Genomic DNA, 13,549 nt, shown 5'->3' with positions numbered 1-13,549 from the left:
GAAAAACAAATGTTTCGTTTTTCAATTCACATTACATCACATTTCAATCACATTTCAACAACATCATACACAAGTCAATAAAAATTTTCTCGGATAGTCAAGCAGCGTTAGAAGCTGTGCAATGTCTAAATTGGTCTAAATATAAAGACTCAACAAATTGTCTCCGATCTGGATTCCTAGCCACACCGGCATTGAACACTTGAATGACTTCTGGCAAAATCGTCCAGGATTGGCTCACTCCAAGGCATTCATTCATCCTTCGAAATTTGAAACCAAACAGTTGTTGGACTACAGTAGGGATGAAGTACGATGTCTAACAGGCCTAAGAGTGTGTGTCACCTCTGGTTAGAAAATGATGAAACAGCAGAGCATATACTTTGTGCCTGCCCCGCTGCAGACCAAATCAGGTTTCCAGAGTTTGGCAGAGACACACTCTTATCATCTGACCTGAAAGATCACTCACCATATAAAAAGCTTGATTTATTTGGTCGAATTTGAATAGGTGTGAGTCACACTAAACCCTTGCGGGTTGCGATGGAGGATCGAATAAACCCACTCACTTCTGACCTAACCTAACCTAACACTTTGGGATTTTCACTGAACAGTTAACAGAATCGAAACACGTGTTTCTCTATACAACAGCTTCCTCAGACGTGTTAATACTTTCTACCTAACTAATGACCACTGATTCACCTGAGTACATTGGCCAAGTAAGGAGAAACTTTACCTAAAGAATGAAAGAACATAGACGTACTTTCTTGAATGTGAAGACCAATTCCACATTTGCAAACCTTTATTCAGTAGGGGACATGAGTTCGGCATTTGGAAGAGAAATGTTTAAAACTCAATATTTTGGAATGCTTGAAAATTATTAGATTCAAGAATTCTGAATATTTTCTGAATAACCACATTTCTATAACTTTTATTCAAGAACATATATTTTAAACTGATTTTCATTGTATCCTCAGAGGGTTAACATTATTCAACCAAACGAATTATTCTACCCTTTCAGAACATTGGTAGAAAGAAAATCAGCTAGGTTTAAAGAATTTCAAAGTATTATTCCACATTTAGGTACTTTAAAAATGATAATTATCTTGCGATAACAAGTTAGGTTAAAAATTCCCTGCAGAACTATGAGTAGAATTTCCTTTAAATTGAAAGAAAGTTTTTGGCTTTCTACTACTCCATCTTGATACAAAAAAATGTGGAAATCTTTCAAAGAAAGGAAGGAAGTAATCAATTTGAAAATAAGTAACTCTACATGGATGTGTCGATCATGCCAAGAAGTAACTTTCAGGCACAAACTGAAAAAAAAAACCTCCTGAAAGAGCTACTTTCATATAAACATTGAATTACACGAAAGAATAAGTATATTCGAAACAACTACTCTTGTATTGAATTATACAAAAAACACTTTTCCTATTCAGTTTGTACTCCAAACATTCGCCATGGGATTGAATGAGATATCATTCACTGGATTGCTACACAATATAGTATGTAAAAGAGGTATAATTCCACCTACAGCTTGTCAAATATATAAAGAGCTTTCTGAATTCCGTTATGGACCCGCTCACTAGGTGTGCGTTCGTCAGAGGACTATGAGAGCAAGAGAAAGAGAGAGAGAGTTCTCAAGCCTCTTCCTAGATTTGACAAACTGTACATGGAACACTGTCAACTTCAATAGCAGACATCGATGTTTCGGAATAAGATATTTGCCTTTATTCCTCTTCAGCACCATTCTGGATAACACTATGAGATGAAGCACTCAACTCATTCATAAAATTGGGAATTCATGTCACGAATGGGTTAAATCTATTCATGTCATCGATGACAGTACGTAATTACATTCATTTGCTTATTTGATCTTATCCCAGCCATGAGAATCTTGTTTAAATTGAAAGTAGAGATTAATTTTTGGAAAAGCAAGGTGGCTTTCACTTCTCCATCTTTTTCTCACATTTTTTGTATGAAGATGGAGAAGTAAAAAGCCAATAACTTGCTTTCTTTAGAAGTTCCTGTTCTGAAGTAGTACGAAAATGGCTCTCACAAACGTATACTGATCATGTTAGAATTATTGTAACACAAAACTTATAGAAGCTCGTTTTTGAAATTATTAACCAATTGAAAAAGACAATTCCAGAAATTTCAGAATGGTACAACGCAAATTCTGGAAAGTGAAAGAAGAATTCTATAAAAGAAACTAAAAAAATGATTTGGACCCACATTGGCCCAATATCTCCAGGATTACTCGAACAATTGCATTTATTATTATACTGATAATTTATTTGAAGATTACAAATCGTTGATGTTCATGACCTGAAGAGCAAGGTGAAAAAAGAATCTGTTGAATTTTCTTCAGAATCGTTAATGTTTACTATTAGATATTCTTCACATGAGACGAAAAGCTTTCGTGGATTAAACTCTTAGAAAATTCGAAAAATATTCATATCCTTGTGTGTATAATTTTCAATAACATATTCATTTTCATTGTTGTTTTTATTTTATTTTTATCGTTGTATTGTATTAGTATTATATTGTAGTATAATAAATTTTGAACATATTGTAGATGTTTCTTTATTGTACCTAAACCGCTACAACGTTAAAGTAGTAGTAAACTAAATCTGCCCAGTATTTTTCGAGAATAATAAGGCATATTGTGTGTTGTCTTAGTAAAAAATACAAAAGTAAAATTTTATGTGAACAAATAGAAAGCACATCAGTTTGTGCCACATGAATGAAGGCAAATTCACAATACGGTCCTGAGCATTAAATGACGACTAAGCCACCTCAAACGATGACTGGTGATAAATGTGACAAGTTCTATTGAATTTCATCCTATTGTTATTCCAGATGTGACAAAGTTGGTCACAAACTGACAAATGTTGAAGAACGGCAAATCCTTTCGATTTGCATTATTATAATATGATATTTTTTTCGTTATCACCTTGTGAATCACAATTATATTCTTTATTTTTTTTTTTTGGGAAAGAAAGTTTTTGGCTTTCTACTACTCCATCTGATACAAAAAAAAGGGGATGAGAGAATCTTCCAAAGAAAGGAAGGAAGTAATCAATTTGAAACTCTATACATGAATGTGTAGATCATGCAAAGAAGTAACTTTCAGACACAAACTGTAAAGAAAGTCCTCCTGAAACAGATACTTTCATATAAACATTGAATTACACGAAAGAAAATAATTCTTTCGAAACAAATACTTCTATATGAACACTTAATTATACAGAAGATACTTTTCTCTACTCAGTTTGTATTTCAAACATTTGTTGTGGAATAAGAATCAGATATCATTCACATGAGTTCTACTTTGAATGAATGGTAATAAATTGTACTCACATAGAACACTGTCACCCTCACTGGTATACACCGATGTTTCGCCTTAAGACACTTGCCCTAAGGCTCTTCAGTACCAAATTGGATAACATTATAGAAAATACACACACTTCATTCATGAATTACGATTTTGAATGTCACGGAATAAGCTTGACCTGCTTATGTCATCGATGACATCGTAATGACATTCATTCACCTATTTGATTTAATCCCAGCCAAGAGGAATCTTATTTGAATTAAAGGGGTTATATTTTTAGGAGTGATTAATTTTTTGAGAAAGAAAGTTTTTGGCTTTCTACTACTCCATCAGATAGAGTAGTAGAAAGCCAAAAACTTTCTTTCCCAAAAAATTAATCACTTTCTACTACTCCATCAGATGGAGTAGTAGCAAGCCAAAAACTTTCTTTCCCAAAAAATTAATCACTCCTAAAAATATAACTCCTTCAATTCATATATTCTTTATCTTTTGAATTACTCGAAACTAACTAGTGTCATAAGCAACAACCAGTTCGGCTTTCAATTAAAAAAGAACACCCATGATGGTATCTTTTCTTTGTTATATGACGTTTATGAAAACATTAATAAAAAAAGAGTCATCAGCAGCAGTGTTCTGTGACTTTGCTGAAGCCTTTGACTGTGTAGATCATGGTATACTACTAAGAAAACTATATCACTATGGCATCCGTGGAATTACTCACAAGTGGTTCAAAAATTATCTCACAGGAAGAAGTCAGATTGTGAAAACCTCATCATCCTCATCAGAAAGCGAAATAAAAAATGGCGTACCACAAGGTTCAATACTGGAACCGATAATTTTCCTGCTATACATAAACGATTTAGCATCTATCGATATAAAAGGAAAATTTACCCTATTTGCTGATGACACCACAATATTGTGGCGTGATAAAACTTTATGTAATCTCCATGAGAATATAAATGCAGATATGAAAACAATAAAAAAGTGGTGCGACTCTAATCTGCTGTCTTTCAATGTTTCCAAAACAAATTTAATATCATTCCGCTGCTTTTTTGACAGCATTCCTTTACCAACACAGGACGCGGACAGGATAATTGAAAACAGGCCTAGTACCAAATTTTTGGGGGTAATAATTGACAATTAACTCAAATTCGCCGATCACATTGTAACCCTCAATAAAAAGCTAGCTTCAGGGTGTTTTACAGTGAGAATAACATATAAAGATCTTGGTTTGTCTGCCGCAAAATCGGCTTATTTCTCACTTGTTGAGTCACATTTAAGGTATGGAATTCCTTTCTGGGGAGTATGTTGCAAAACTCAAATGCAGACGGTGTTCATTATTCAGAAAAGGGCTGTAAGATTCATGTGTAATGCCAAAAGTCGAGACTCCTGCAAACCCCTATTTGAATTACATAAAATCTTGACAATTTTTGGAATCTTTATTTTAGAAACAGTATGTTTAATTAGCAAACATAAATTGATATTTAACGGTTACTCCAATTATTATGACATTCATCAATCTAACGACCTAAGATTACCCATACCAGCCTCTACTCTAGTCAAAGACTCTATATTATATTATAATGGTCTCAAGATGTTTAATCATTCACCTGACCATATTAAAATTTTAAAAGATAACTGTGTAATTCGAAAATCAGTAATAGACTTATTATGTGGTAGACCCTATTATAATTTAGAAGAGTTCTATGAAGAACGCTTTCTCTAATTTATTTTGTATTTTTCATTAAACAAAGTATGCATTTGTACATTTTAAACTATTTTGATATTTTTTATTGTATGATATCTTCAATCAAATTTATATGTGTTTGAGTATTTTAACATTATTTGTACCTTATATATGTATGTGTGTGTAAAGATATGTATATGTGTATCTGTATATGTCTGTATATGTATAGTATATGTGTGCATATATATATATATATATATATATATATATATATATATATATATATATATATATATATATATATATATATATATTATATATATATATATATATATATATATATATATATCTCGATCCAACCAACCGATAGGCCGGTTTCGGGATGATTGCCCCATCAACAGTACAGGACATGGTCTCCTCAGAACGGTATGAACCGTCTGGGTAATCACGACCAAATGAAAATAATTCCAGCTAGCCATAGAATATCTCTACAGTTGATTTAGTGGGATGACCACTGCGCCACCTGCAGACAGAGCCAGGAAAAAATTCCACAAGCATACTCCGGGGTGGAGTATGCTTGTGGAATAAGCATAATAATTAATATTATGCTTAATAATTAATATTCCGGAGAGGTGCATTATGACATGCTCTTTAATAACATTCTTTAACAAAAGAGGTAACCATTATACATTTCTCTTTCACAATTAAACGTTGTAGCATGCAAAGTCACAGAACTTTTTTTGGCAAATAATGAAAAAATAAACTCGGCAAATTTCTTGTTTTGCCCCATAACTGGGGTAAGATGGGAAACGCTCTGGGGCAAAACGAGTACGCTTTTTAATCGGGTAGACACCGTTCACAAATTTGTGCCTCTTCATCTTCCTCATCTACTCCGGCACATGAATTAAGCGCCCAACCGTGGCACACGCCGCAGATAACCCAACTTTCGGTTGAATCTGAGTATAAGTACCCACAATAGATGCAAGCACAGTCATCATCCTCTTCTTGGGATGAACTATCTTCCGATTCAGTTTCTTTTTTGCACCTTTTGGTTTGACGCTTTTTCTGCAGGTTTTCCTTGTCAGTTGTCTTTTTAATCTTCTTTGTAGTCTTTTTTCAAGGTTTCTTTATTTGTTTTTTACCTTTTTCAGTCACTTGATTATCAGTACATAGAAAATGTTATTTTAATCACAAGGGCGGGGCAAAACGGGATAGTATCCCATTATGCCCCGATCATCTTGCCCCGATCCATACGTAGGTAAAAAAGATGACGCACCGGCGAAAAAATCTGGTTCGAATTTAATGTTTTGGACTACTATAATAAGCTCGGGATTGAAATAATACTTTAACACAGGTACTTACATGTCTGTACATCAGTTTTCGAATCAAATATCGCGTAAAAATACTTGCAATATCACTTTTTTCTCTCTGCAACGCAAAAACGAGTTCTAACCTGTTCGCTCTGCTTGGACACACTAGCGGAGAGTGAAGTTCGTGCGAATGGCGTGCTGCCTCGAACTTCATCTTGCCCCGGTCTCCCCTACTACAGATGGAATATTTAGATATTTAAATATTTTCAATTACCCGTGATTTAATACAGAAAAAAGTTTTGAATGAAACGAAACATACATTTTAAAATCTAATTCGATTATTTGAAAGCAAACCAGAATATGGATATCAACAATGAGAACGTTATCGTAAAATATACACCTGAAAAATTCAGTTACTTACATATCAAATCAACAGATTGATTTGAAAAATAAATATAGTTTGATAAACTAAAAAACACGATTTTATAGCATATGAAATTAAAAAGTAAAAAAAAATAAAGTTAAAAAAAACAAAAAACACTTTCAAAAAACATCGAACTAAAAAGTTCAAAATATTTTTTTTAAATAAGCCTAAAACAGTAACGATCGAAAAAATACTATAGTATTATTGTGAAAAAAGCGTGGGTGCTAGATACACACAAAATATGGCACAAAGCTCCCACGCTTTTTTCACATTAATACTAGTTTTTTTTTTCTATCGTTACTGTTTATTCAAAAAAAAATATTTTTAACTTTTCAGTTCGATGTTCTTCAAAAGCGTGTTTTTTAGTTTTTTTAAACTATATTTATTTTTGTCAACGACATAACAAATCACCATCTGAAGTTTCGTACTGTAGTAAGGAAACACCCTGTATACGTTTACAGTATCTACTTTTACCTATGAGTCTTTTCAAATATTATTGATTTCAACACGCGAAAGTTGTATATAGTTGAAAGTTTCAGTGATTATTTAGTTTATTCACAAATTGTTTTATGTTCTAGCATATTGTCATTGCATTTCTGTGAATAAACATTATCATTATCTTCATTATCGTTGCCAGAAACTGTCTTTTGTTCATATTCAATAACATTAACAATCGATGCACATTTTTCGTTTTACGTGACCTGTGTTAGTATCTGAATTTCAAAACATAGAATTTAGTAATAATGCATGTTGGCACGTTGTCTCCTTGATTTGCATCTGAACGGTAACGTTTTCCGTGAATCAATGTGCATTTATGCAGCAAAATCGGTTGATAATATTCAGTCAAGTAGTTCACATGAACTCATGAGCGTACATGGACTGTTCAAAAAACTTCACGGGATACATTTTCTCTATTGACTGTACTAAGTAAAATTATTCACACTCATAAGATTCACTATGAAACGAAAGTAAATAAAAATCATCTACATGAATTGAGCTTGAGCTTGCTGATTAAGTTCAGTAACAGAATGTTTACTCTGGCACCATCAATAATAATGAAGATGTCGTTAATAAACGAAGTCGTAAAAAACATAACCGTTGATTTACCCCTTTCTAAAGTGGTCGACAAATTGGTTGTGCGGGTAGGTGGATAATTGAACATACAGACAGAAATTATTCAGCACAATTGAAGCATATTTCTAGTTGTTGAAGGACTAATTTGGGGTAATGATCAATTGAGATTTACTGAGTGGAATCCTAAGTGAGTGGAAACGTAAGTGATGATTTCATGAATTATTATTGTAAATATACTTGTGGGAATATTTACATTTCTAGTGAACGGAACTGAGCTTGATGTGGGTGTTTGAGGTTTGAGAAATAACCATCAGAATGCTTCGGTGATGGACTAACAGCCAGATTCATTTGGAATTTTCATTTGAAGAATGAAATGAACAGTTTTGACCCCTTTGACTGTCAATATTCGATGAAACCCCTAATTTGATACGTCCTACTAAATATAGGACTTCTGCTGCTGTGAAATTTCCATTTATAGTAGAGAAAATTTCCTGGAAACTTTACAAAAATCTGATTTCATTCGAAGTCGTAGTTTCAATTTTTTTCCTTAGTGTATGGTCTGAGTTCTTGATGGTTGTTGGTAATATATGGTATACATTGACCTCTAGAAAATTTTTAAAATTTTCACAGTGTATCTAGCAGGTCTAAGATTAGCACCACGTGTATCAAAATCATGAAAGAGTGAATAAGTTGTTGATTAGATTGATGAAATTTTCCTCAATTTTATGTACCGGCAGCAATAAAAAATAAAAATTGATTTATTCATGAAATCTCCCATTAGAAATAATCTTATTAATTTTCATTGCGAATATATTTACATCTGAAATAGATTTTCCCCAAAAAAGTTCCGAAGCTGATAAGTAGAAGAGTGTAGTATGCGAGAAAAAAAATGTCGAAAAAACGAATAAAAATAGATATTTGGACAGTTTTATATTCGATTATTCTATGTGACATGCCCTATTAAGGCAGTCATCCGGATTTCTACCATGTTGTTGAGCAGTTTTTTATTCCACAATTGAATTATTGAAACAAAATATTGGCTTTTGGGTTTTTCCATATTGAATTTTAGAAGATTGGCAATGAACCATTTTCAAGCAGATTTTGGAATGATTACTGATTTTCTTCCAGTATTTATATGAACAAAGAATAGATGACAGATTTGGAGGAAAGAAAAACATTATAGAATTATAGACAGGAGAAGTCCCAGCACAGATCCTTGTAGAACACCGATATCAACGGCTGTCTACCAAATCAACAGATTGCTATCGATTATATAAATATGATGTGGAAAGTAAGAGAACTACACCTGTAACCCCGTATTTACTAACTTTATGAAGCCTTCGACAATGTTTCTCATCACACGTACACCTGCTGATATACAGTGGAGCAAGACATACGGAAACCATACTGATCAGGATTTAAAAGATAAATTAACCTGTTTCTGATAACAATTTCAAAAAGTATATGAATTTTCGAACAGAAGTATATTGAGTTAATCATTTTCGATAATATTCTTGTCGCATTTTCCAAAAACTGGAATGACCTTACTCATTTTAAATGTGTCTGGAAATGAGCCTTTTCATACAATTTGAACAAAAATCAGATCACCAGTTGCCTTTATTTATTCACTGTTGAGATGATCGATATCAATTTAATTAGATTATTTTAAACCGTGAATACCATTGAAGACTTCCCAATTGGTAATAGGTGTAAACATGAACGTTCCTGGTGAGCAGGATCTCAGAGTGTTATCTGACGATATAAGAGAAATGTTGTTTTTATCAATTATATTTGAATATACATTTTTTTCTTGCAGTAACAGTTATTCTAGCACCATGGTTACCAGTGACTCTGCAGCAAGGCAGACGAAATAAGGTCAGCTATAATCTATAGTATATGAAACTCAAATCATCTCAAAGAACAATTTGTTCAGGCCAGTCTCAACTTCCTACACTGTATGTTAATGGACTGACACCTATCAGAAAACAAGTACTTCCCTGGCAAATACCACGATGGGCGCTGAGTCATATCCGACAGGTGTCAATGCAGGATTCTGTACAGAAGTTATTACTGCATATGCTGTTGGCGATACAACTGCCGCAATAAATTTTCAATTATTGGAATACACTTGCAGACAGGTTTCGGGCTGTTTGGCCACTCGTCAGTGCAAGGTAGTGTCTATCATCAACATAAAGTCGATGACTTTCGATAATTCCTTCAGAGAGTATCATTCCTTGAACTAGGCTGAAGCGGACAACAAACAACAAGGTTAGTCATCGCCCCATCTGCCTGTAAACAAGGTAACCAACCGCATATCCGAATTTTGCCCAATTCCTCGTATACGGAAAGAAAACTTTTCACATATAGTCAGTGGGCATACTTAAAGACTGGCTATAAATTAAATGGTTCTTTTAGATGAGTTGATTTATAGCCAGTCTTCAAGTATACCAACTGACTATATGTGAAAAGTTATATGAAACTACTAAACCAATTCCAATAATATTTTCTCTATTAGAAATGTTTATCATACAAAAGTAGTAAAGGCTACTTTTTATCCAGATGTTTCCACGGGATCGGAATTTACGCGAGAGTATTAATTATAAGGCACAGTTCACACGAACGAAGTCAAGAACGAAATCTACATTATACAAAAAAATCTATAATAACTATCACAATGATAAAACGTTGACAATGACAATTGAAAATACCTAAATTTTATGAACCTATGTGCCTTGAACTTCTGCTATATTTCACCTCCGCAATACTATTGAAGCATATACTACTATTGAAGCAGAACATTAATTTTTTGGAACAAAAACTCTCAGAAATAGTACCAAATAAAAAGCCGACAAACGAAATATCAGATAAACTATCTTATAGTTAAATAGCAAAAACGCATACATCGTTCAATAGTAAGGCTGATACTAGAAATCCTACCATCACCTCAAAAACAAATAGTGAGTCATTCTCGATAACAAAACCAGGACCGTCGTCGCCGAAAATATGATGTTGAAGAATCATGTTTGATTAAAATGAATGAGATAATTAATCTAGAAAGTAGAAAAACCAATGGCGAGGGTTTTCAAGTAGTCTCAAGAAAACGGAACAACCGTAAAAAATTAATAAATACAACGATGGGTGAAAATGAAACGAATGAAGATTTTGGCGTAGAAAGGAAAGTATGGTTATACTTATATCGAATCAAAAGACACATAACATCCGAAAAAATTGAAAGCTATATAAAAAATCAATCCTTTTGAATGAACTTTTGAATGAACATGATGATTGTTTATTTTTATGTATCACTGAACACTGGAAAACTGAAGACCAATTAAAAACTTTAGCGATTAAAACGGGCATGAAACAAGAACGAGAAATATCATGTATCCATTACATAGACTCTCTATAACAGAAAGTAGTCCTCACTACATGTGTATAAAATTTTTCAATAAATTGCCAGCTCGAATAAAATCAATCAATGGCATCAGCAAATTCAAGAAAGAAATTAAAAAAATCATTATTGAAAATGAACCATATAATACTGGTGAATATTTTAATTGTAATTTTCCCAGCTGATAAGGCAACTCTATATGTCTTCAATATATGTTTATGAATATTTTTGCAACATATTTTATATCTACTTTATTATTTAATTTTTTTTAGATTTTATATATACAAATGTTTAATGTTTTTCTCTGTGACGCCTTTTCAATCTATGTCTTCATTACTGCTTCAGCTGTATTAGTCTGCATTTTTTGAAATAAAGTATATTATTATTATTATTATTATTATTATTATTATTATTATTACCAAGGTGATTCGCTAGTTGAGTGTATAATTATGACATTTTTGTAGGGATTGTTTGAAGAATACCGAATGAAAAAATTCTAATATTTATGAATGGAAAGTATTTGATAATACGGTACCTTGATGATACCCATTCACAAGGAACCGGGCGGCGGTGCAGCGTTCGAAAGATCCCGGGACATTCAATTATTACAGTTTTCATAAGATCTCTATTTTTGTATTATCCTGAATGATTCAAGCACTCTGTACATTATTGAATAAAAAATTGAATCAACTTCATTTATTGCAGATATCCAGATATTCTAATAGAATAAATTCAACCTTGAGATAAGTGTTGCGTTTCAGTTCTTACGTATTAAACAATCGTACTGACGAAGTATAAAACCATAAACATTTTAACAACTCTTCACTTTGCGATAATGACCATTCCTTATCTAACTTACCTTTGAACGTTGCATTGAGACACTCCCAAAACGAATTCTGCAAATAAAAATACTGTTATAATATCCAATTAATAACGAAGATAAGATCTATTTGTCAATTTATATTACGCTTGTACCAATACAAAATGCCTACGCTATTTCAAGATATTCTCTGCATGGTATAAGCGACACATAAAAACATTCTAATAAATAAATATAACCCACTCGTTTCGTGTTTCTCCGTTCCTTTTGATTTCTCAATTATAAAATCTTTGATGTATATCAAATTGTTTATGCCTTATAGGTATAAAAAATACCACATAAGTGATACCAGCGATTTTTTATCTCTCATCTCAAATTCACAAGATTCCTGATTATATTTCCCATCATTTCAGTTCATCGATAACGAAATGATTTTTTTCCGTAATGCAGAAGCAGCAAGCAAAGCAGAATAGAGTTTCGAAAAATGAGGCTACAAAATATAAAATTCTTCACTGATTAGCTTCAGGTGTACCCCATGGCTCTAAGGCCTTGGACTATTATTTTGTAGATCAATATCGTCTGCATGTATTTATTGAAGGGTTATGTAGTAAAATCATGAATGTTCAGTCTCTATGGAATGCGTTTTCTTTCTTAATTTCTCGAAATATTGAAGAATGTGTTTAAAAAAATGTATTTGTTCTAAAATTTAATATCGAAAGATCTGGAATGGGTAGAATCAAGAGCCTTGATTTCAAAATGAAAACATTGATGACTTTCAAATGAAAAATTTCATGGATTATTCCTTTGAGTGGGTTAAAAAAAATTCAATTTCAAAATCAATGCAACGTTTAACTGCACAAAGCTTAATGATAAAATTTTTGAGATAAATAAAGTTTAATGAAAAGTAAGTGAATTGAAAAAACTTCCAATTCTTGTATTTTCATTTGAAAACTGAACAAATCTAATCCTCCATTTCTGACAACATCCAGTTGTTTGAAAACATTTCTATAAACGAAGTCATAGTGCTGCCATATTGAGTTTAGAAGAAATGGTTACGTCGCCATTTTGAAAGAAGATGGTCACGTGTGTTATATCGTTGAAGATAATTTCATGGTCTGAAAATAATACAGAATTCTATTTGAACTTTTTCACTTGAGGATTTTATTTCCGGGTAAATCGAAATACGTTTTCAATTATTTTTCATCAGAAATAGCGGCTTCAAGGAACTACACATTGGTTTCAAAAATTTCTCATCACAGTAACAAATGAATGGCGCCATATACAATGATTTAGTTGTCACTCAGTTTATTATTAATTTACCTAACAATCTAATTCACAAATGCGTTTCAGGTCAAACTTTTTTCTCCGCCTTTAAAAAGTATGAATGAGATGTCTTCGATTCGGAATAGCGTGTACATGATTTTTGAAAAAATCAAGAACCACTTGCAGAAATTGCAAAAGTTATAAACAATAACTGAAATGAATGGAGTTTGGTTAACTCCGATTATACATCCC

At 32.6% G+C, this 13,549-nt stretch overlaps 1 protein-coding gene across 1 annotated transcript in view; it reads right to left on the bottom strand.

The window, feature by feature from the left end:
- Window positions 1–13,549, bottom strand: part of Reck (Reversion-inducing-cysteine-rich protein with kazal motifs) — a 198,619-nt gene that overhangs the window by 57,586 nt on the left and 127,484 nt on the right. Inside the window, exon 4 of the mRNA XM_074175981.1 lies at window positions 12,074–12,110. Coding sequence (XP_074032082.1) covers window positions 12,074–12,110 — 37 coding nt within the window. The remainder of the gene's footprint in view (window positions 1–12,073; window positions 12,111–13,549) is intronic.

The sequence above is a fragment of the Leptinotarsa decemlineata genome, unplaced genomic scaffold (genome assembly GCF_025532065.1).
Source record: "Leptinotarsa decemlineata unplaced genomic scaffold, Ldec_3_MD MMD2_tig00001393_RagTag_RagTag, whole genome shotgun sequence".
Classification (NCBI taxonomy): Eukaryota; Metazoa; Arthropoda; class Insecta; order Coleoptera; family Chrysomelidae; genus Leptinotarsa; species Leptinotarsa decemlineata.
The sequence above is the reverse complement of the archived record's forward strand: the minus strand, read 5'-3'. Positions and strand labels throughout refer to the sequence as shown.